Below are 23,426 nucleotides of genomic sequence, written 5' to 3' on the forward strand. Positions count from 1 at the left end.
TAGTTTCCTGATTGGTCAAGGCATGAAAGGCTATGGTGAGAAGGCAGGTGTATGGGATTGAGTGGGATCCAGGATCGGCCATGATGGAATAGCAGAGCAGACTTGATGGGCTGAATGGCCTAATTCTGCTCCAAAGACTTATGGTTTTATAGAGTCCCAGGTATCTTTATTCCTGCAAGTGAACCGTAACTTTGTCAATGACATGGAGAGCTATGTTGGCTTGAGTCAGCACTTTATGCTTTGGTTCCATGTAGGGTCATCCATGCCAAACAGGTCAAAGGGTAAGGGCCAGTCTAAGGGTAGTCCACTGATCCTCCAGGTTCAGAGGTTCAGCTCAGGGTTAGCAACTCTGTCTGATCAGACAAAATTGTTACAGAAACAGAAATGAAGAATTCTTCACTGTCTGAGTGTGACAGTATTCCTGAGACTCCACCCAGGACCTGCATATTTGACAGTAATTAAGGCTGAGAAAGCTACTGACATGACGAAGGAAGCCCTAAACACGACTGGGGAGGGAGGAACTTCATTGTTGACCTAAGTGGGGGGGGGGGGTAATGTACAGTAAGTAAGGAAGTTCTTTATTGAGACAATTGTTGCTCACTGTAATATGGGACACATTGTTTTCTGTGTCGGTTTTCATTATATTACACTGACATCTCATTGTGACACTGAAGGGATGCTAGATAACTGATAGTGACATCTTCCAGATGACATATTGGTGTAGGAAGAGCTAGGAGTTTTCTCAGTATTTTTGCCAGGATATATTATTCATTCAACAGTATCAGATCGGTTAACTAGTTATTCACCTCATTGCCATTTGTGAACTTTGTAGTTTACTTACAGTTTGTAATTTGTAGTTTGTAGTTTGTGAAGCTTGTGGCTACAGGCAGCTATTGAATGTCTTAGTATGGCGTTTCAAACAATTGAAAGCAAAGCAGGCAGGGCAGGTTATGGCAAATTTTCCAGTTAGCTTAAAGAAGACACGAAAAGCCAGCCAACCAACCGAAACATCGATGGGCAGCTGGCCAATTAAAAATGCGGGTATGTACAGTAAGTCATGTAGAGATAGCAAATGTGAACACACTAAGATATTTAGTTTACTTGGTTTTCATTTTCCAGGTATGAGTGCATTGATGAGAAAAGGCTTTCTTTTTAAAGAAGTGTACTTTGACTTTAGCAGAAGTAATGGCAATAGTCTAGGTATCACTAAGGTGGCTTTTTAATGCTATTGTCATCATAATCAGAGGTAATGGCAGTATATTAATGTTGCGTTTTGATGTATTGTGCCAGTCTCTGAACTTGAAATATTGACTTTACAGTCTCTAAATTCTTCCTTTTTTGAGACAATTACACTCTGATAAGCTAATAATGAAATGCAGTCCGACTGTGTTGTTTCTTAGTGATCAGCAAAGAAATGATATCAAGGCACATCAATAGCATAAAACCACCTAATATCTACTCCTTACTCAAAATGTTTGAAAGCTTGTGTGGCATGTTTTATAAGTATCACCACAAACTCTATACCAGTTTCTTCCCCCAAGCTATCAGACTCCTCAATACACGAAGCCTGGACTGACACCTTGCCCTACTGTCTTGTTTATTATTTATTGTAATGCCGGTACTGTTTTTGTGCACTTTATGCAGTCCTGTGTAGGTCTGTAGTCTAGTATAGCTTTCTCTGTGTTTTTTTTAAATTATGTAGTTCAGTCTAGTTTTTGTACTGTGTCATGTAAACCATGGTCCTGAAAAACATTGTCTCATTTTTACTATGTACTGTACCAGCAGTTATGGTCGAAATGACAATAAAAGTTGACTTGACTTGGGTATTGTGGTGAACTATGTGCCTGTCTGGACACGCCCCCTGCTGACTGCTCCTGTGGCTCCTCCCACAGGCCCCTGTATAAAGGCGATCTGAGGCCTGACGCTCGGCCTCAGTCTCCAGGACGTAGTATGATGGACACTCACTGCTTGTTCCTTCTTCCAGTCAATAAAAGCCGATATCTCGCCTTACGTCTCAGTGTGAGTTATTGATGGTGCATCAGGTATCAATATTGTTAGAATGAATTGGCTGAAGAAAACTGCTGATGCTTTACATCCAGAATATTTACGTAGAACTGTACAGCACATTAACAGGCCATTTGGCCCACAATATTGTGATGAACTAACTAAAAGGTAGTTTTAAAAAAACCCAAAAACTAATCTCTCCTGCCTTCACAATGTCCATATCCTTCTAACTTCCTCATATTCATGTGCCCATCAAAATGTCTATTACTCTAATGTATTTGCCTCTATCACTATACCAGTCAGTGCATTCCAGGCATCCACCATTCTTTGAGTAAGCAAACTACTCACATCCCCTTTGAACCTACCCTTTTTCACCTTCAAAGCATGCCCTTTGGTATTAGACCTTTCTACCCTGGGAAAAAGATACTCCCAATCTCTTTATGTCTCTCATAAAATTATAAACCTTTATCAGATCTGCCCTCAGCCTCTACTGCTCCAAAGAAAGCAACCAAAGTTTGTCCAGCCTCTCATGATAGCACATGCCCTCTAAACCAACAGCATCCTGGTAAACCTCTTCTGCACCCTCTCCAAAGCCTCAACATCCTTTCTATAGTGGGGCGACCAGAACTGTATGCAATACTCTGGCCTAACCAGAGTTTTATAAAGTTGTAACATAACCTATTGACTTTTGAACTCAATATCACTAATATAAACAAGCATTCTTTAAGCCTTCTTAGCCACCTTATCAACCTGTGTAGACACTTTTGAGGAGCTATGAAGTTGGATTCCAAGATTGCTGTGCTCAGCAACACTGCTAAGGACCTTGCCTGAATAGTGTACTGTCTCCTTGCATTTGCCCAATGAGGTGCAATATCTCACATTTATGTGGGTTATGCTCCACCTGCCATTTCTGAGCCCATATCTGCAACTAATCTATATCATGCTGTATTCTTTGCTGGTCTTCTATACTATCCGCAACTTCACCAATCTAGGTATCATTCACAAACCTATTAACCCACCCATCTACATTTTCATTCAGGTCATTTATATACATCACAAACAGCAGAAGTCCCAGCACAGATCCCTGTGGATCTCCACTAATTCTGACCCTCTAGCTTGAATAAATCCCTTCGACCACTACCCTTTGTTTTCTATGTGCAAGCCAGTTCTGAATCCAAACAATCAGTTTGGGAAGCCCATGTATCCTCATCTTCCAGATTAGCCTCTCATGAGGGACCTTGTCAAACACCTTACTAAAAACCATGTAGACAATATCCACTGCTCTATCTTGTCAAAAAAAAAACTCAACCAAGTTGGTAAGACACGATTTGCCCTGCACAAAGCCATGCTGGCTCTCCCTAATTAGGCCTTGGAATTCCGAATGCTTATATATCCTATCTCTAAGAATTTTTTCCAGCAATTTCCCCACAACTGACATGAGACTCACTGGCCTATAGTTTCCAGGGTTTTACCTTGCTTCCTTCTTAAATAAAGGTACAACATTAGCCACTCACTAGTCCACTGGGACCTCACCTGTGCTGGAGAGGACATGAAGATACTGGTCAAGGCCCCAGCAATCTTGTTTGTTTCCTCCCTGCCTCCCTCAATAACCCAGGGTAAATCCCATCAGGCTCTGGGGACTTATCCATCTTAATACTCATTAGGAGACCCAACATTTCCTCCTCCTTGACCTCTAAACATACTCAGCACTGACCTCCTGGTCCTCCATGTCTTTTTCTTTGGTAAATATGGAAGCCAAGTGCTCACTATGTAACTTCACTCACATTCTCCGTATCCTAGCAAATGTTCCCTTCATTATCTTTGAATGGTCCCACCCTTTCACCAGCGATCCTCTTGCTTTTGATGTATGCATAGAATGTATTGGGATTCACCTTAATCCTACTCGCCAAGGACTTTCTATGGCCCCTCCTGGCTTTTCTTATTCCCTTCTTTAGTTCTTTTCTGGCTTCTTTATACTCCTCATGTGTTTTGTTTGATCCCAACTTCTGAAGCTTTACATACTTTTCCTTTTTCTTCTTGACTAACTTAATCGCTTCTCTGGATGTCCGAGGTTCTCTTATCTTTCCATCCCAATCCTTCCTTCTAACAGGAACATACCTTTCCTGTACTCTGTGCGGTTGATGTTTAAACACTCTCCACATGTCTGGTGTGGACTTGCCAGAGAAAAAAAAAATGTTCCCAATTAGCTCTTCTTAGTTCCTGCCTAATGCCCTCATAATTTGCCCTGTTCCAATTTTAGGACTCTCCTACAAGGACCATGCCTATCCTTAGCGATATCTATCCTGAAGATTCAGGAATTGTGCTCACAGTTCCCTAACTGCTCACCCGCTGAAAGGTCAGTCACGGGGCCAGGCTCATTATCCAACACCAGGTCCAGTACGACCCTTCTCTCATTAGAACATCTACATATTCATTTAAGAAACCTCCTGGATACACTTGACAAATTCTGCCCCATCTAAACCTTTTGCACTAAGAAGGTCTCAGCTTATATCAGGGAAGATGAAGTCCCCCATGATAACAACCCTATTATTTTTACACATTTCCTTAATCTGATCACATATCTATTCCTCAATGTCCCAGTGGCTATTAGTAGGTTTGTAGTACAATTCCATCAGTATGATTGCACCCTTCCTACTCTTGAGTTCTACCCAAAATGGACTCAGTGTCTGACCCCATGATTATGCTTCCCCTGGGTGCAGTTGTGATATTGTCCCTGATTAGTCATGCAATTCTCTGCCCCCCTTTACCTCTCTTACTATCTTTTCTAAAATTTCAAAAACTTAATCACTCATTCCTGCTGCTCTCTCAGCCATGTCTCTGTAATGGCCACAACATCATAGTTCTTAGATCTATGCTCTAAGTTCATCACATTTACCCATAATATTCTTAGCATTAAAATACCCACACTTCAAATTGACACATCATGCCTGTAATTTCAATTTTGTCCTTCAATACTTCCCCTGACGTCTACCTTCCTATCTGATCCTTCACTTACTGGCCTGGTGCACCAGGTCCCAGACCCCTGCAAAACTGGTTTAAACCCTCCCAAGTGGCAGTAGCAAGCCTCCTAGCCAGGATACTGGTTTCCCTCCAGTTCAAGTGTAACCCGTCCCTCTTGTACAGGTCACCCCTTCCACAGAAAGGGTTCCAATGGCCCAAGAACTTGAAATCTTGCTCGCTGGACCACCTCCTCAGCCACTCATTCATCCATGCTGTCGTGCCATTCCTACCTGCCCTTGCCCACGGCACAGAGAGTAATCTGGAGATTATTACCTTGGAGAGCCTTCACTTCAGTCACTTTCCTAACTCTGTATACTCAATGTGTAGGATCTCTTCTCCTTTTTTACCTATGTTATTGCTGTCAATATGCACTACGACCTCTGGATGTTCACCCTTCCCCTTGAGAATATCCTACAGCCACTCTGATACATATTGGACCCTGGCACCTGTGAGGCTATACATCACCCTGGAGTCTCTTTTGCAGCCACAAAATCTCCTGTCTGTTCCCCCAACTATCGAGTCTCCTATCACCACTGTACTGCCTGTCTTTGCCTTTCTCTGCTGAGCTTCAGAGCCAGGCACAGTGCTGTGCCCTGGTGGGTCATCCCCTCCCCAGCAGTATCCAAAGAGGTATATTGGAATCTTTTTCAAAGTGGGGCTGGGATGGAAGAACACGATGGGCACTTTGCTCGATCTTGATGCCATTCGAGGGCATGCGGGATCAGGTGAGGTGCTGTAGTTGCATGACTTGGAAGCTGGTGGACCCCATTGTGGTTTCTGTTGGCCACATCTGTAGCAAGTGCTGACCGCTTGAGGAACTCAGGCTCAAAGCTGATGACTTGAAGTCCGCTTCAAACACTGAATTGCAACAGGGCTTGGGAGAGTTACCTGGTCACTATTTTTCAGGAGGCATTCACGTCCTCTTGTCCCTAACCACAGACCATAGTTGAAGTACTAGATGAGCTATTTTAAATTTGGCCTGTAGTTAAGGACAGGTGGGCATGACTGAGTGTAAGGCAGATAAGAGGATCCAAGAGATGGGCTGGAGGATCTTCAGCCCTTAAGCTTGTCTGAGATTCTTGCTCTCTGTGTTAGTGGGAGTGGGGGTTTTAGGAAGACACTATGGTACAGGAAACTGTTCAGTTGGGGAGGACAGAAGAGAAATATAGTTGTAATTAGGGCTAGCACAGTCAGGGGAATAGACACAATTCTCTTGCAAAAGTCAAGAGTCCTTAAGGCTGTGTTGCATGAATGACACCCGGTTTCGGCACAACACATTTGACCTGAAGTGGAACTTGAAATGGGCGGAGAAAGATCCAACTGTTGTGGTCCATATGAGTACCAACAGTATACGAAGAACAAAAAAAGAGGTTCTGCTGAGGAAATTTGAGCACTAAACTAAAATGCCGAACAAAAGAGATAACAATGTTTGGATTGTTACCTAAGCCATGTGCAATTTGGCGCAGGATTAATAGTCAGAGAGTTAAATGCATGACTCAGAGATTGGTGTGGGATAAATGGGTTTGAATTCATGGGATGTGGCATCAGTATTGGGAAAAGTGATTCAGATGGGAAAGGCTCCATCTGAACCAGGTTCCTGATGAATTGCATAAGTAGGGCTGTGGATAGAGTTTAAAACTAAATAGTAGGGGAATGTGTTCAACACCATGGAAAAGTATGCAAAAAGTAAAAGGGATGGAAGGCGTAGGAGAGGTTACTGAAGACTCCACAATAAAGAATAAGACAGAAAGTTAAGGAAGAGGTAAGAGTGTCTCCAGGTAACATGACTGGGCCCAGAACCAACCCGAGTTACACCACTAATCACAGACCTCCAGTTCGAGGAACGATCTTCTACCATCGCTCTCTGTTTTCTAACAACAAGGAGAGCATCCTTTTATGCATTAATTGGACATGATGAGAACTCATAGTTTCACTCAGTCTCCAGGAATCACAGCTGCTCCAGGTCAAATGATGCAATGTGAATAGGGTGAAGAAAGGTATTCATTGCACTTTTATCCTAATTTAACTATTTGCCTTTGAAATACCATGTAAAATATCTTCAATGATGTTTCAGGAGGCACGGCAATGTAGCGGTTAGTGTAATGCTCTTTCAGCACCCAGGCTGCGGGTTGAATTCCCACCACTATCTGTAAGGAGTTTGTACGTTCTTTCAAAAGATTTTTTCAAAGGATGTGATGTCACAGAGAAGCAAAATTACAATCCTATTGCAGGATGTATCCAAGCAATGCAGAGTTTAAGTAAGGTCTTTAATATAATGCAGCATTATAGAATTTCTCACAATGAGTGTTGCCATTGCTTCTTTTTTAATTAGAAGTGCCCTCACTAATATTTTAGATTCCTCTTAGACTCATTAGGTTCTCTGAATGGACTGAAGATCTCACTTCATTTACTTATAATATCCTAAAGTTATTCATAGAGCTGTGTTAGCCTAGGGTGCTGCAATGACTGGGATCAAAATTATCATGTCTTTCAAATATCTACATCTTTTGTATGAAGAAATAATCTGAGATGAACAGTGATAGTCCTCAGGAAAAGGCCATTTTAAGAGATTGCAGGTACTGGAAATGTGGAGTAATCAACAATCTACTGGAGGAACTCAAAAAGTATCTGTGGGGCAAAACGAATTGTGCACATTTTGGGTTGAATCCCTTCATCAGGATTATGATTGCCTTATTTAATTGCCTTTTGTAATGATAGAAAAATAATATACACAATACTTCCTGCTTCACAGAAATGAATCCTTTCCAATGAATGCCTTTTAGTACTTGGCTGTCCCACAGTTTCGCATCTCAAACAAAAACCGGCTTTATTCGAGCCAATAGGACTGATTACTTTGCATGCAATAACGAAGTGACCTTTTTCAATTTCTGAAAAAAAAGTTGTCTTTGTAGATTTTGAGATAACCTCAAAGCCACCTCAATCTCAGGTTTTGTATTTGCATTCTACATTACTTTTTAAAGTAATCCTGTGAAAAAATTGATCACTTAGAGTTTAAAGTATGATTGTAGATTGTTTTCATATTTTGTTCCTGGCAGGATGTTTTGATCTATTTCTCTTTCTGTCTCTTTGTTAATCTATCTACTGTGACATTTTACTATGTTATATGAAACTTACAAATATTATAACTCAGACCCAACAAATCCCTGCACCATACCAAAGTAATGCATTTTTTGTCTTATTCACATACTCTCAACTTTACCATTAACAGTAAACATAAACATTTTGCCAAAATGTGTTAAGGCCATAAATTCTTCCTTCAACTAACTTTTTGAAGCAACCAAATAGATGTGCTATAAGGTGAAAGAGAAGAGACCATCATTTTGCAAACAAAGTGCATTGAGCATCAGATGACTGCAATGTTCATTGTACAATGTGCTTTGAGCTAACTAACTAAAGGAATGAAGTTCAAATTGAGAATTCAAGAAATTAAGATCTCATATACCAATGTTAATACAACAATATAATGTTAATGGATGTATCAATGGACAACAATATACTAAAGTCCAATTGTGCAGCTTATAGATGTCACAGAGGTAAATTAACAAAATGACAATAAGGGTAAAAAGCTTCAGTAACATTTTTAGTCTAGAACACTTGATTCACTTGTAATATTAACCAAGAAAAGTGTCAAAATATACTTGAGGAAAGTTATCAAAATTAGAAAAGGTGATTAGAATTAAAATAGCTTGATCGATAGGTGACCAGTAGTTTGATTGATGTGTGTTTTAAAAGGAGTGACTTCAAATACTGGAGAATTTAGAGGACAAATACTAAAAATAAGATGAGGAAAATGAAGGCATGAATAGCATGGTGAAGCCATCAGAGGAATGCAGGGGTTATGAAAGTTGTAGTACCAGCGAAGATTACAGAAAAAGGAAAACAAGATCATGGAAAGACTTAAAAACAAGGATGAGCATTTCTAAACACAGACATTTCTGTCCCCATTGTATGATGAAACAAAGGCAATGGGACTTGTGAATTGGAATACAGGCGGTGAAATTTTGGATAACCTTAAAAGAAGCTGGGGTTGCTTCCCTTAGCTTGAAATATATTAAATGTAGAATTCAACCTATTTTAAGCAATGGATTATAAATAGTGGCTATAAAATATTTTGTTAAACATAAAAGTACTTCAGTTGACTAGTGGGTCTGTAACTAGAGTGCAAATTCAATATTTTTGGCAAAGGGCAGCAGTTAATTTGTTATACATAGCAAGTCCTTATAATCTGCAAATTTACTTTAAAGACAGATGAAGGTGGATGGAAATTCAATAGTGGCTTTCAGAAGTGAATTGTATTCATACTTGGAAAAATATAGATGACTGGGGAAAGAGCAGGGAATCGGATTAATCAGTTAGTTCTTTCAAAGAACTGGCACCAACACTTATAGTGAATGGAACAACTGTCTTATTCTAAGATTGTAAAATTAGAATATTTATTTTTTCAAGAAAGGCAAACAATTTTCTTTGGGAAAATAGATTTTAGTTTTTTTTCAGTTTCTTCATTGATAACATGTAGTGAAGTTAATTAATGTGCTTTTTCATTTTAATGTTGACAGCCAGTTTCCTAGTAAAATGCTAATGAGAAAGGTGCATTTATCTATAATTATATGTATGGACATAAAGTCCATATGGAAACTGCTGGTGTATGATATGGAAATATATATTATAATTAATCTTAAAACGGCCATTAATAGAAATAAAAATGCTGGTTAAGTTGAGAAAATTATCCTACATAAAACTGTTGGGAAGTTGAGGAAAATATCCCAGTGAGAATATTGCTTTAATCAACATTTGATGAACATCTCATACTTTGATGTCAAAACCGCCAGCTGCACTAAATGTGCAAATGTTAGAAAGTAAATTTGAATTGGTTTAATTAAGCATTCAATAAGCCTTGCAGTTCTGGATAATTTTTTTTGTGTACCAACACAGATGCATTCAATAAGATGTTTATATTTGTTCAGGTGGTGCCGAACGCAAAGCTAAATAAACATCGAAGGGACAATGACACGCAGATTTAAATTGAATTGGAGAAATAGCATTCATTTTTTTTCAACAGGAAATTATAAACTGTTCTGTAATTCAACACCTGAGACCGAGAGCCCTGAAAACATCTGTCCAGGCCAAACCCTACTCAAAACATTGCGTCTTTCACTTTCATTGGTGTCCTCTCGTTTACCTTCCTTCGTCGCCGGGCTGTTTGTAAAGCGTGTGAGTTGCAGCCGGATGCCTTTACTTGCTGCACTGTTTCCAAGGGACTTGGCAGGATGGATGATCAAGGCTGTCCTCGTTGTAAGACCACGAAATATCGCAATCCTTCCCTCAAACTTATGGTGAATGTGTGCGGACATACGCTGTGAGTGAGATATTATAACCACACCGTGCAAAGGGCATTTTATAAACGGAATCTTTTTGAGTAGGTTTGGGTGATCCGATCTGTAGGTAAATTGCGTGTTGGGTTCAATAGAGTTGTTTTGAGTTTAATTTATTATGATAGATTATGGTTGTTTTTGTAGAGGCCAGTTACACGTGTCTGTACTGGGTTTTAAGTAAAAGCACCAAGTTATTGTGATGGATATGGTTCGCGTATGTGGCACAGTTAATGCAGGATATTCTCAGCAGGGCACATTGATATATATTTGTAAAAGTAGTGAACGGTATTTTGTGAATTTGCCGATGTAAACCAAAGTAAACAAAAAAGTTTTCTTTTTTTGCTGTAGTCAGTGCAGGAATTGTGTGTTTTTTAAAAAAAAGAACTGTCACTGTTGGTTAACAAGTGAATGATCATGGTTGTAAACCTGAACTTTGGATAAATTGTAATTTTATGGGTCAGTAATCCAAATATTTTCCTGTTTCTCTAATTCAAGAAATTATCTTAAAGTATATGTTAACATAAATCTTATTGTAATATCATCTGTCTGCTGAATCCGTCAGGACAAACCTTATTCTGTAATTTGTCTTTCACAGTTTCTTCATTTTCCATGAATAATATATTTTGGATTTACTATCAGCTAATCTATTAACTTATTTTTCTATGATGAGTAGTAAATTCCTCCTTTGATGTATTGCCTCTTATACTTGAGTTCAGAATGTTGGTGGACAAGCTAAGAGGAAGGGGCAGCAAACTCCATTGATAGGAAAAGAAGAGATGCAGAGCTGGGAAATATTTCTGGTTAGAAGTTCTCAGGTCCCCGCCACTGTCTTTACCGTTCTTTGATATTTTTTTCCATCAGTCATTTTATATGAAATGGCTGAGACTGTTGGGGTGAGTAAATGTGCTCTGATGACTAACAGCGTTAAAGATTTGTGTATTTTTCCAAAGCAGTTGTGATATTGGAATCCATTCAGTAGAATACATTCCACAATTTCAGTCAGGAGGAGTAAAGAAAAATCTAATAATGCCATTTATTTCCTCTTAGTTCATTGGAAAACATGATGGAACAATTTATCAGTAGTATTGTTAAGTGACATCAGTTGATCAAAGCTTGATACACATGGATGGTAGGATTTTCTTATTATAAGTGCTAAGAAATAACCATCTTAAAGTAAGATTTCAAAGCATCTACTGAATATCTTGGTGGTCAACAGTGATAATGTATTGTACATTTCCATAGCATACCAATAAAATTGTTTACATTGCGTCAAATGATTTATTTTCTGATCTTTAAAACATCACTATCAAACAGCACACCAATGTACTGTTACACTTAATATATTTTTGGATGGACATTGCTTCAGAAGCTGGTTGGCAATTGGAATAGCATGATTTGCTCAGCTGGGGCTTTTTCAGTCTTCTGAGGAGGAATCCATTGTTATGCAAACACAATCTTGTCAAAATTCCCTGCCCTTTTACTTGCCCAACTGAGCCACATCTCACACTCCGTACTCACCCCATCTTCTTGCTGCCTTAACAGTGATAGAGTTCTTCTTGTCCTTACCTACTACCCCATGAGCCTTTGCATCCAATGCATCATTCTCTACAACTTCCACTATCTCCAAATGGATCCTATTACCAAACATATCTTTTAACTCTCCCCCCCCCCCCCCCCCCCGGCGTACTGGAGGGATCACTGCCTCTGTGATTCCCTTGTCCATTGCTCCTTATTCCTCCTTTTCCACTAACCTCCCTCCTGGCACTTTTCCCTGCAAATGGACATTTGCTCATTCAGCACATCCTTCACTTCTATTCAGGCCCACAAACAGTCCTTCCAGGTGAGGCAAAATGTTATCTGTGAATCTGCTGAGGTCATCTGTTGCGTTTGGCACTCCCAATGAGGCCTCCTCTACATTGGTGAAAGCCATCATAAATTGGGGGGCTGCTTTGTTGAGCACCTCTGCCCCATCCCCCAAAAGTGGAACATCCCGTGGCCAAACATTTTAATTCAGATTCCCATTCCCATTCCAACATGCAGGTCTATGACCTCCTTTTGTGTCACATTAAGGTCACCCTCAGGGAGGAGGAGCAACAATTTGTATTCCATCTGGAAAGCCTCCAGCCTGAATATCAATTTCCCCTTCCAGTTAAAAAAATTCTTTTCCCCCTTCCCTCTTCTGCTATTCCCCACTCTGGCCCTTTACTTCTTCTCCCCTACCTATCATCTCCCCCTGAGTCCCTTCCACCTTCCCTTTCCTAACTACCTGGCTTCACCTATCACCTTCTAACTGTCCTCTTTCCCTTCCCCCTCCCCACCTTTTTATTCTGTCGTCTTTCCCCATCCTTTCCAGTCCTGATGAAGGGTCTTGGCCTGAAATGTCGATTATCTATCCATTTCCATAGATGTTGTCTGACCTGCTTAATTTCTGCAGCATTTTGTGTGTATTGCTTTGTATTAACAGCATCTGCAGAAAATCAGAATCAGATTTAATGTCACCAACATATGTCATGAAATTTGATGACCTTGTGGCAGCAGTACAATGCAATACAGAATAATATAGAAAAAATGTGAATTACAGTAAATATATATGTATAATATATCAAATAGGTAAATAAGTGTTGCAAAAATAGAAATAAAAAAGTAGTGAGGTAATGTTTAAGGGTTCAATGTTCATTCAGAATTCAGATGGCAGAGGGGAAGTAGCTGTCCCTGAATTGTTGAGTTTGTGCCTTCAGGCTTCTGTACCTCCTTCCTGGTGGTAGCAATGAGAACAGGGCAAGATGATGAGAGTCTTTAATGATGGATGCTGTCTCTGAGGCATCGCTCTTTGAAGATGTCCTGGATACTACAGAGGCCAGTGCTCACGATGGATTTGACTAATTTTACAACTCTCTACACCTTTCCTTTTTTTTATATAAAGATAAATGAACAGATTGAAAGCAGTGGAAACATTCAATATAGATTCAATGAAATTTAAATGCTTTTGTACTCCTTGCCTTTATTTACGATACCAGATGTTTCACTAGCAAGTCTTTCAGCATTGCCTGACACTTGCAAGGGTTTATACACAATCTAACCCCAGTTCCTTTTTATTCCAAAAAACCTTTAGAGCGCTGCCATTTACTGCATATTGTCCTTTTTCAAAAATTAGTTTTAAAGGATGGAAATAATGATCAAGTATAGACTGTAATTCAGCATTATTTATAAAATGGATGATTTTCCATGTTGGCTTGCCTAAATATTTGGATCCACATGAACAGGAAAGTGTACTTTCTTATTCTATTGAGAACTTCAATGGTTTATTTAACCTAAATTTGATTTGCTTCCTAACTCACTGAGATTTTATACAAGCTGCTAAGTCAGCACTAGGAATAATACTATACATTTTAGTTTTTTTTTTCATTTTGTTCCTCTCACTTCACATTAGGGTATGTTATCCCTGTTGAATTTGGATATTTCAGCACAAAACAATGAGCAAACTATATGGAGACTATTTCTACTCCACCCCATCCCTTTTAATCAGCCTTCTGAAATCTGAAATTTGTGCTATTGAATTTTTCTTTGCTAATGATAATCTTATATCTATTTCCCCAATGTAACTGTTTCAGATGATAAAAAACAGAAAATGTTAGAAAAACTCAGTAAGTGAGACAACACTTGTGGAAGGAGAAGCATTTATTGTGTTATGTCCGGGATCCTTTATCAGGACTGAAAAGATAAAACTAAGTTGGTCTAGGTATGAGAAGGTGGGGGAAGATGATTGATGGAACAAAGGAAGTTTGTCTGAAGGCTGAAATAATTAGTCCATTAAGGGGTAATTAAAATCAGGTTAAGCTGCTTTTAAATGTGTTGCTGAATTTGTATGGTCTGTTCTGTTAGGACACACTCAGCAGGCTAAAAATACCAAATGTGATTGGCAAAATTGTCCTATTCTTAAACAAAGAGGATAAAAAAGAGCAAGTTGCTTAAAGTTGGAGAAATGGATTTTGATTCCTAGTGGCCAGAACAAGCATAAAGTATTCTTTCCTCGAGCTTTGGTTCTTTGTTGCAACACTGCAGTAAGCCATGGACAGAAAGTTGATTAGGATGGTGATTTAAACCATTAGACAACTGGGAACTGAAGTTCATTCCTGCAAATTGAGTACAGGCACTCCATGAAACAATCAAGAAATCTCCCTTTGGTTTCTGTGAATAGCAATGGCAGAACACTAGATTGGTAGGAGTGCAAGTTAAGCATTGGGTATTGATGGTTTTGTTTATGGGCATACAGTTAATCTATGTATGTAAGCTATCTTACAAATATACATTTATTGTAATTTTTATTATTATTGTATTCCTTATTTTGTGTTTTTTTTTCATTGGATCCAGAGTAACAATTATTTTGTTCTCCTTTACACTTGTGTACTGGAAATGACAATAAACAATCTTGAATTTAGTTTTTCCAGTGTAAGAGCCCACATATCTCATCCACAATTTAAGCTTCACTTTTCTTCCCTATATAGTAAAATTCCCTTGCCTCCAGAGTGTTTTGACCCTTGTCTTGAATATATTCAATAACAAGAATTCTCAAGACTTACTTCACAAATATCTTCTCATGGCATGTCTCTCATCCTGAGAAAACCCTTTTGTTTTTGACTCTTTTAACCTCTCCCTGCTTTAATATGAGGATCCCATTTGCTTCTAGAAGACCACAATCATCCCTGTAGCTAAGAAAATCAAAGTAATATGCCTTAAAGTGCTTTGAATGGACTAACTGGCAGATGTTCAAAGAGGCCACTACAAATAGAGAAGATGTAGAGCTCAAGCAATATATGTCATCTGTCACTGGCTACATCTGTAAGTGTGTGGACAACATCAGTAGCTCAAGAACTGTCATCTCATGCCCCAAGCAGAAGCCCTGGTTAAACATAGAGGTATGTTCCCTACTAAGAGTTCGGGACGCTGCCTTCAAGTCTGGAGACAACAGCTCTCAGAGTGGCCAGGAGAAACTTCATCTTAGGCATCAAAAGGGCAAAGTCTGGCTACACGCAAAAATTTCAGGAACACTTACCCGATAACAATCCCCAAGCATATCTGGCTGGGCATCATGGGCATTACTGACTGCTCAAGGAAAAAAGATGTTGATACACTGGCGGTACACTCTTCCTTTGAGTACCGGACCACTAAGGACATCTATGTTGTATAATTGTTTATTGACTGTAGCTCTGCCTTAAATGCTATAATTCCAAGCAAACTCATTTAAAAAATCCTAAACCTGGGACTCAACATCTTCCTTAGCACTGGATCATTGACTTCCTGACCCACAGGCTACAGTCAGTAAGAATTCTCAATACTGTCAACACACAAGGCTGCATCCTCAGTCCCCTACTCTACTCCCTCTACACTTGTGACTGGCCAGATACTGTTCTGACTCCATATACAAGTTTGCAAATGATATCACCATGATGAGTTGGAAGACAGAAAGGAGAGACAGAGCCTAGGGATATGGTGTCATGGCAATAATCATTTTCTCAAGACAAAAGAACTGGTCATTGACTTCAGTAAGGGAAATTGTCAGTGTCTACATCAACGGTGCTGAGGTTGAGAGCTTCATGTTCTTAGGAGTGAACATTACCAAAAGCCACTCTTCGTCAAAGCACATGGCCAAAAAATCTCACCTCAGGAATCTTCTTCCTCAGGAGTCGCTTTGATTCTCTCTGAAGGAGAATTTTAGTGTTGTATACTTTGATACTAAATGAACCTTTGATATTTATTGATGCACCTTTACAAAAGCATTCTATCCAGATGCATCATGGCGTGATATGGCAATGGCTATGCTCATGAGCACAACAAACTATAGAGAGTTGTGGATGCAGCTCAGCAGATAACGGAAATCAGCATCCCCTCCATGTATTCTGTCTACTTTTCTCGCTGCCTTGGTAAAGCAGACAGTATACTCTGAGTCCTTCTCACTACAGACGTTCTCTCTTCTTGCTTCACCTCCTATTGTGCAGAAGTTACAAAATAACACACACAAAATGCTGGAGGAACTCAGCAGGTCAGAGAGCATCTATGGAAATTAATAGGCAGACGACATTTTGGGCCGAGACCCTCCTTTAGGAGTTGAAAAGAAGGGGGAAGACACCAGAATAAAAAGGTGCGAAGAGGGGAATGAGGACAAGCTAGGAGGTAATAGGTGTAGTCAGGTGGGTAGGAAAGGTAAAGGAGGAATCTGATGTGACCTCTACTTTGGTGAGATCCATCATAAATTGCTCGTTTCATCAAGCACCTCCCCATCATCCGCCAGAAGCAGGACTTCCTAGTGGCCAGACATTTTAATTTCGATTTCCACTCTCATTTTGATGTGTTGATCCATTGCATCCTCTTGTGCCAAGATGGCGCCACCCTCAGGGATGAGGAGCAACACCTTATATTCTGTCTGGGTAGCCTCTAACCTGATAGCGTGAATATTGATTTCTCCTTTTGGTGAACAGATTTCCCTCACTTGCCCCCCTATTCCCCACTCTGATCATTCACTTCTTCTCACCTGCCTATTCCACTGGGTCCTCTCTTACTTATCTTTCTCCCATTGTCCACTATCCTCTGCTATCAGATTTTTTTTGCTGCAGTCTTGACCTTTCCCACCCACCTGGCTGTACCTACCAGCTAACCTCTTTCTCCTTCCCCCACCTTTTTATTCTGGCATCTCTCCCCTTCCTTCTCAGTCTTGAAGAAGGGTCTCACCCTGAAAGGTCAACTGTTCACTCTTTTCCTTTGAAGCTGCATGAACTGCTGAGTTCCTCCAGCGTTTTGTGTGTGTTGCTGTGATTGTTGCCTAAAAGCAGACTCAATGATAGCTTCTGTCCTGCTTTTATAAGGCTGTTTAATGGTTCCCTTGTATAATAAGATGGAGTCTTGACCTCACAATTACCTTGCTGTGACCTTGTTCCTTAATATCTACCTGCACATACTTTCTCTACTGTAATACTTTATTCTACATTATTATTGTTTACCTTGTATTATCTGAATGAACTTTTGTAGTGAATTGAACTGCATGGATGCTATGCAAGCCAATATTTCCCTTACACTTAAGTACCTGTGCCAATAATAAAACCAATTTACCAATTCTCCATACAGGGGATTCAATCTCAGAAACACTTTTGTTTGCTTTCTCTGAGATCACCTCTGGTTCTTGTAAACATCAGTGAATGTAAGATCATCTTGCTCAATATGTACTTGCAGAATAACAGCTGTCCATTTTGCAAACCCATTAATCAAACTAGCAAGTCTTCATTGCATTGTCACAAAGGTAAATGTATCCTTGATTTGATTCGGTAAAATTGTACAAATTGGAGCAGTATTACCTTATTTTGAAGTCAAATCCTCTGGCAATAAGATTCACCACTAGTTGTTTTCCTAACTATTGCTGAATCTGCTAGTTAATCACCTCATGTTTTGTATACAAGGACACTTTGAGCACTTAGAACAGATTTTTAACACTAATTGGTCATTTAATTTTTTTCCTATTCATCCTACCAAAATAATTATCTCACCATTTTCTTTCAGTTAGCACTTTTTTGCCCACTCATTTCAACTCTCTATCAATTTTGGGTTCAAGTTTTTCTCTTAGTTTATTGTTATTCATAATTTACTTTTCCTTCCAACTTTATACAGTTGGCCCTCTGTATCCATGGGTTCCGCATCCGCGGATTCAACCAACCGTGGATCGAAAATATTTGGATTAAGAATTTCAGGAAGTTCCAAAAAGCAAAACTTGAATTTGCTGCGCGCTGAGCACTACGCTGAATCCACACGAATGAAGTGATGTGTAGGCATACCCTGCTGTAGCCTCCCGCCATTTCACAGGTCATCAGTCTCTCTCCATCGCTCATTGTTTGAGCATTGTTCGCCTCAGGTCTCATTTGGTCATTACTTGTGTTGTGAGCGAGAGGAAGGAGTTAAAGGCTAGTAAGGGATGGCTGACTAGCTGTGTAAAGCGCTACAACGTCAAGATCACGGGAGAATCGGGATTGGCTAATGCCGAGGCAGCATCAGTGTTCCCAGAAGAGCTACGATGGTTGCATCTGTACTGAACATGTACAGACTTTTTTTCTTGTCATTATTCCCTAAACAATACAGTATAACAACTATTTACATAGCATTTACATTAATTAGGTATTATAAGTAATCTAGAGGTGATTTAAAGTTTACGGGAGGATGTGTGTAGGATTTATGCAAATACTATGCCATTTTATATAAGGGACTTGAGCATCCGCAGATTTTGGTATCCGCAGAGAGAGGGTCCTGGAACCAATCCCCTGCAGATACCAAGGGATGACTGTACAGGTGCCATATTGTGTAGATTGTCCTTTGTCCCCATGTCGATTGTAACTAGTGGAAGCCCAGCACTGATTCTAACAGCAATCTGTTGGAGAAAGGGTGCCGGATTGTGGATGAACCATTTCTTTTGTTTTTTGGCCTTTAATCTGTTCTTTATCTGTGCGTGTATTAATCCTACCCCAAGGGCCTTTCGTTTATGCAATGCCTACTGAAAATATTTTTGTATGTCATCTGATCTTGCCAAATCTTCAGTAAATTTTATTAAATTTGAAGAAAAAATGATTGCCCTTTTACAAATTAACATTGACTCTGCTTAATTGAGTATGATATTTTTAAATGCCCTGGTTTGATTAAACCTAACAGGTGCTTCTGCTCTAGAATTTCATTAGCAAGAACCAAGGGAGTATTGGACCCCACTAAGCATCAACTATTTCTGCATTCATCTTTCTTTTCATTTTCAAGATTGTAGGCTTTTTGATGCAGGGTCTATTGAGACTATTTTTAGTCTCAATAGTTTTTAGTGCATTTTATTTGCTAATTAATTACTCAGTCTTATCAAATTCTTGTTTCCTCCTATTTTTGTCTCTTGTAAAGATGAATACAAGGTCTTTAATGTGCCATTAATTATCTATTAATTGGAACTTTTAGTATTCATCTTTCACCATTTTACACTGACTTGTTTCACAGTTGCATAGTGACATTTAAGGTTTGTTATTATTACTCAAATCAGCCTTGACTTTTCATCTTCATCTCATTTTTCAGTAAAAGATTTTAATGATGAATGTAAGTAAAACAGTAAATCTACATTTGTAGTAAGGAGAACATTGTAAAAAGGAAGCTGGAGGAAGACGAGGAGCACGTGTTAGCACGCAGGTGTGGTAATGTAACTGGCATTGATGCACATTGATACCTCCTTTTTTTCCCACATGTGATTACTTTGGAAAATATTGGTGACTTTTCTGGCAGTGTTCCTTTCAGGTTAGGGGGTTGTCTCATTGGTGGGAAGTGAGGATTTGAAATGAGGCAAGCTTTTGTCTTTTTCTTATCTGTTTTCCCAAAATAACCTCTGCTTCGTTTTTGATGTTTTGGGCAAACAATTATATGAGTGCATAATGTTTACATAGTTAACCTTTCTTGTCAGAGAGTCTGTTTCTTGCCAAGGCCAGAGACTTAATACTCAAAGGTCTACTGGTGCAGAAAAAAATGGCAAGGCTGGATTGTTGAATGGTGGGCTGTCTTTTGATGTAAAGTTTGGAAGATTCTAGCTCTTAGTAATATGGCAAATGCTTCTGGTGAGTGGGCAGCCAACGGGTATTCAGCCTTCTGATAGCAATTAATCCCATGAATCTTAACCATCAGATTGATTGACCTGGCTATTGTGAATAATAAGTGATTTAGTACAGAAAGTGGAAAAAACTATTTTAGATTGTGGATTGTAGTTAGTAGTGAAGCAATGACACCATCTTGGTTGAATAGAAGTCTGAATGAAGGATCAGGATATGTTTTCTGTGGAGGTTTATTGCACTACAGACAAGTGAAGTCAAGCTGCTTATTTTTGTTTTAACAGTTTCCTATTTGAATCCACTAGTTCTTATGTCTTTCAGTTCGTTGCTGGCCTAGCCAGTTCTGAAAATTTCTTCCACTGTTTGTTGTGTTGCATTGATATTTGTTAATTCTTTGCAATCACCACCATCAGCACAGGTGCACCACAAGACTGTGTGCTTAGACCTCTGCTCTACTCAATTTTGCTTATGACTTTGAGGCTAAGCACAGCTCCAATGCTATATTTAAGTTTGCTGATGACACCACGGTTGTTGGTCGAATCAAGGTTGCTGATGAATCAGCATATAGGAGGGAGACTGACATTATGGCTGAATAGTGCAGCACCAGTTGTAGTGTATTTACAAACGTTTGTAATATTTCAGTAATATTTGAGTAGTATTATTAGAATGCTTAATCAAACAATATTTGTTTACATAATTCATAATACGGTATATGCAAGAAGTATGTGAGTGGCATATGTCATTACGCCACCATGTCACATGTGAACTCCTCACTTAAAAGCAGCAGAATAGACAAACTATATTCCAGCTCCTGTTTTTTTATTTTGTTTTTTGGAGTTACAAAACATAACAACAATAACAATCTCTCACTCGATGTCAGAAAGACCAAGGAGCTGATTATTGACTTCAGGAGGAGGAAACCGAAGATCCAATGGTCAGTTATCGGGGTATCAGAGGTGGAACTTCAGATTCCTCAGTGTTATCGCTTCAGAGGATCTGTCCGAGATCCAGCATGTAGGTGCCATTCTGAAGAAGGTATGGCAGGCCGCTACCTTAGAAGTTTGCGAAGATTTGGCATGTCAGCTAAAACTTCGACAAACTTTTATAGATGTGTGGTGGAAAGTATATTGGCTTTTAGATCATGGCCTGGTATGGGAACACCAATGTCCTTGAATGGAAACGCCTACAAAAAGTAATGGATAGAGCTTAGTCCATTATGGGTAAAGTCCTCCCCATTATTGAGCACTGACACAAGAAGCAGCATCCATCATCAAGGACCTATACATCAAGGCCATGTTCTCTTCTCACTGCTGCCATCAAGGAGGAGGTACAGGAGCCTTGGAACCCACAGCACCAGGTTCAGGAATGGTCATTACCCCTCAACCATCAGGCTCTTGAACTAGAGAGGATTAATTTCATTCAACTTCACTCAACCCATCACTGAACTGTTCTCACAACCTATGAATTCACTTTCAAGGGCTCTTCATCTCATGTTCTTGATATTTATTGCTTGCTTATCTACATCTATCTAGTTTTTCTTTCTTCCCACTCTTTTTGTATTTGCTCAGTTGTCTTTTGCACATGGTGGGTTTGTTTACAGTCTATCGAGTGTGGTCTTTCATTGATTCTATTGTGATTCTGTATTTACTGTAAATACCTACAAGAAAATGAATCTCATGATTGTATATGGTGACATATACAGAATGTAGTTTGACAATAAATTTACTTTGATTTACACACAGTTCAATTCTTTTTCCTTCCGGATTGATTTGAGGTGTATTTTGTTGAATATACAGTCATCTCAAGAGTCACAAGTGACCAGATCAACCACCAGGAGAAGAATCATACTCGACTCAAGTGATGATTACTGAAGTACAAATTGTAATAAAATTAGAAACCTCTTACTGCAATCACATATATCACTGTATCTTTGGTAGAATAACTTCAAAATGTAATAGTTAGTTCAGTGTAAAATCAGTAAATTTTATTTTCTAATTTTTTTGAATGATTATGATATTTTGAAACCCCAAAGCCTTTCCACCATCTGTAAGGCCAGAAGTAAGCTGCTTGATGTATAACCACAACTTTGATGAAGTTCACCACTATCAGAGTGAAGCAGCAGATTAATTGGCACCCTGAACATTCTTCCTCTCCATAGCCATTACACTTTGACTTCAGTGGGTAAAATCTACCAAATAATTTGCAATTACTTGTCTCATCTACTTTTACAGCATTTCACAAACACATGAGCTCAAATGTTGATTTTTAAATTAACATGATGTGCAAGTTTATTGGAACTCTGCCCTCTGCAAGTTCCCTTTTTAGATGAATCATTTTTATATGAAAATACAACATTTTTCTTTCTTGTTGCTGGGCCCTAAATTTTTGAATGCTCCAGGCTTTATTGTGTGAATGCCTTCAATAGAATGACTACAGCAATTCAAGTAGGTAGTTCATCACCACCTTCACCAAAAATGGTTTTAGTGACTCCAATAAGTGCTTAGTATTTAGCATGGAAGAACATTTCTGCTGTTGATCAGGGTCTACAATGCCATGTAGCATCCATAAGGCATCATAGATCCTGATCAACAGAAGAATTGTTCCCTGACTCAACCTTTACTCACCCTTTCATTGCAATCACACCAGTGGATCAAACTGGTTCAATGAGGGCATGCCTGAAGCACTACCTAAAAATGTCAGTTTGGCAAAGCTGCAATAGAGTTTGACTTTCAGTGGTCTTGATGGATCAAGAATGACTTGCCTTGACTCCAGTTTGTAGGTTCAATGGTGACTGATTCAGGGGATGTCTAATGGGATAGGAAGGTAAGCAGATTGTGAGGTACTCTTTATGTTTCTTTATGTAGGGCTTTTGTGTACTCATAATGCAAATAACTTTGTGTTTACACCTATTGGAAGGAGTGTAGTGGTTCAAATAGATGACTGGCCATCACAGAGTCATACAGCTCAGAAATGGGCCTTAGACCCACATAGCCCATGCCAGTAAACACCTTTGTACATTTGCTTCATTATTCTTCTTCTTCATCTCTCTCACCTATACATTAGGGGCAATTTACACTGACCAATTAATGTACTATCCCATATCAGGATACAGCCAGAGGAAAGCCACACACTTGTTTGGAGAATGTGCAAACTCCACACAGAGAATCCCAGAGGATGAAGTCGAATCAAGGTTACTGGAGCAGTGAAGTATCAGCACTGTGCCATCCCAGCATCACCAAAAGGGCATTTGGGGATGGATAACAAAATGCTGACTTTGCTAACAATACTCACATCACAAAAATGAGTGAAGTACCTTTTACACTCCTGATGGCTATACCCAGGACTTGATTTTTTTTAACTTTTTAATTGTGGTTCAATTTATGGGTAATGAGCTCACAAACAC

At 39.3% G+C, this 23,426-nt stretch overlaps 1 protein-coding gene across 2 annotated transcripts in view; it reads left to right on the forward strand.

The window, feature by feature from the left end:
* Positions 1-10,248: 10,248 nt before the first annotated feature.
* The window catches only part of mnat1 (MNAT1 component of CDK activating kinase), a 114,412-nt gene continuing 101,234 nt past the window's right edge, over positions 10,249-23,426 (forward strand). For both annotated transcript variants that reach the window (XM_059959955.1, XM_059959958.1), the window contains exon 1: positions 10,249-10,402. In XM_059959955.1, coding sequence (XP_059815938.1) covers positions 10,314-10,402 — 89 coding nt within the window. In that variant the 5' untranslated portion in view covers positions 10,249-10,313. The remainder of the gene's footprint in view (positions 10,403-23,426) is intronic.

The sequence above is a fragment of the Hypanus sabinus genome, chromosome 2 (assembly GCF_030144855.1).
Source record: "Hypanus sabinus isolate sHypSab1 chromosome 2, sHypSab1.hap1, whole genome shotgun sequence".
NCBI lineage: Eukaryota > Metazoa > Chordata > Chondrichthyes > Myliobatiformes > Dasyatidae > Hypanus > Hypanus sabinus.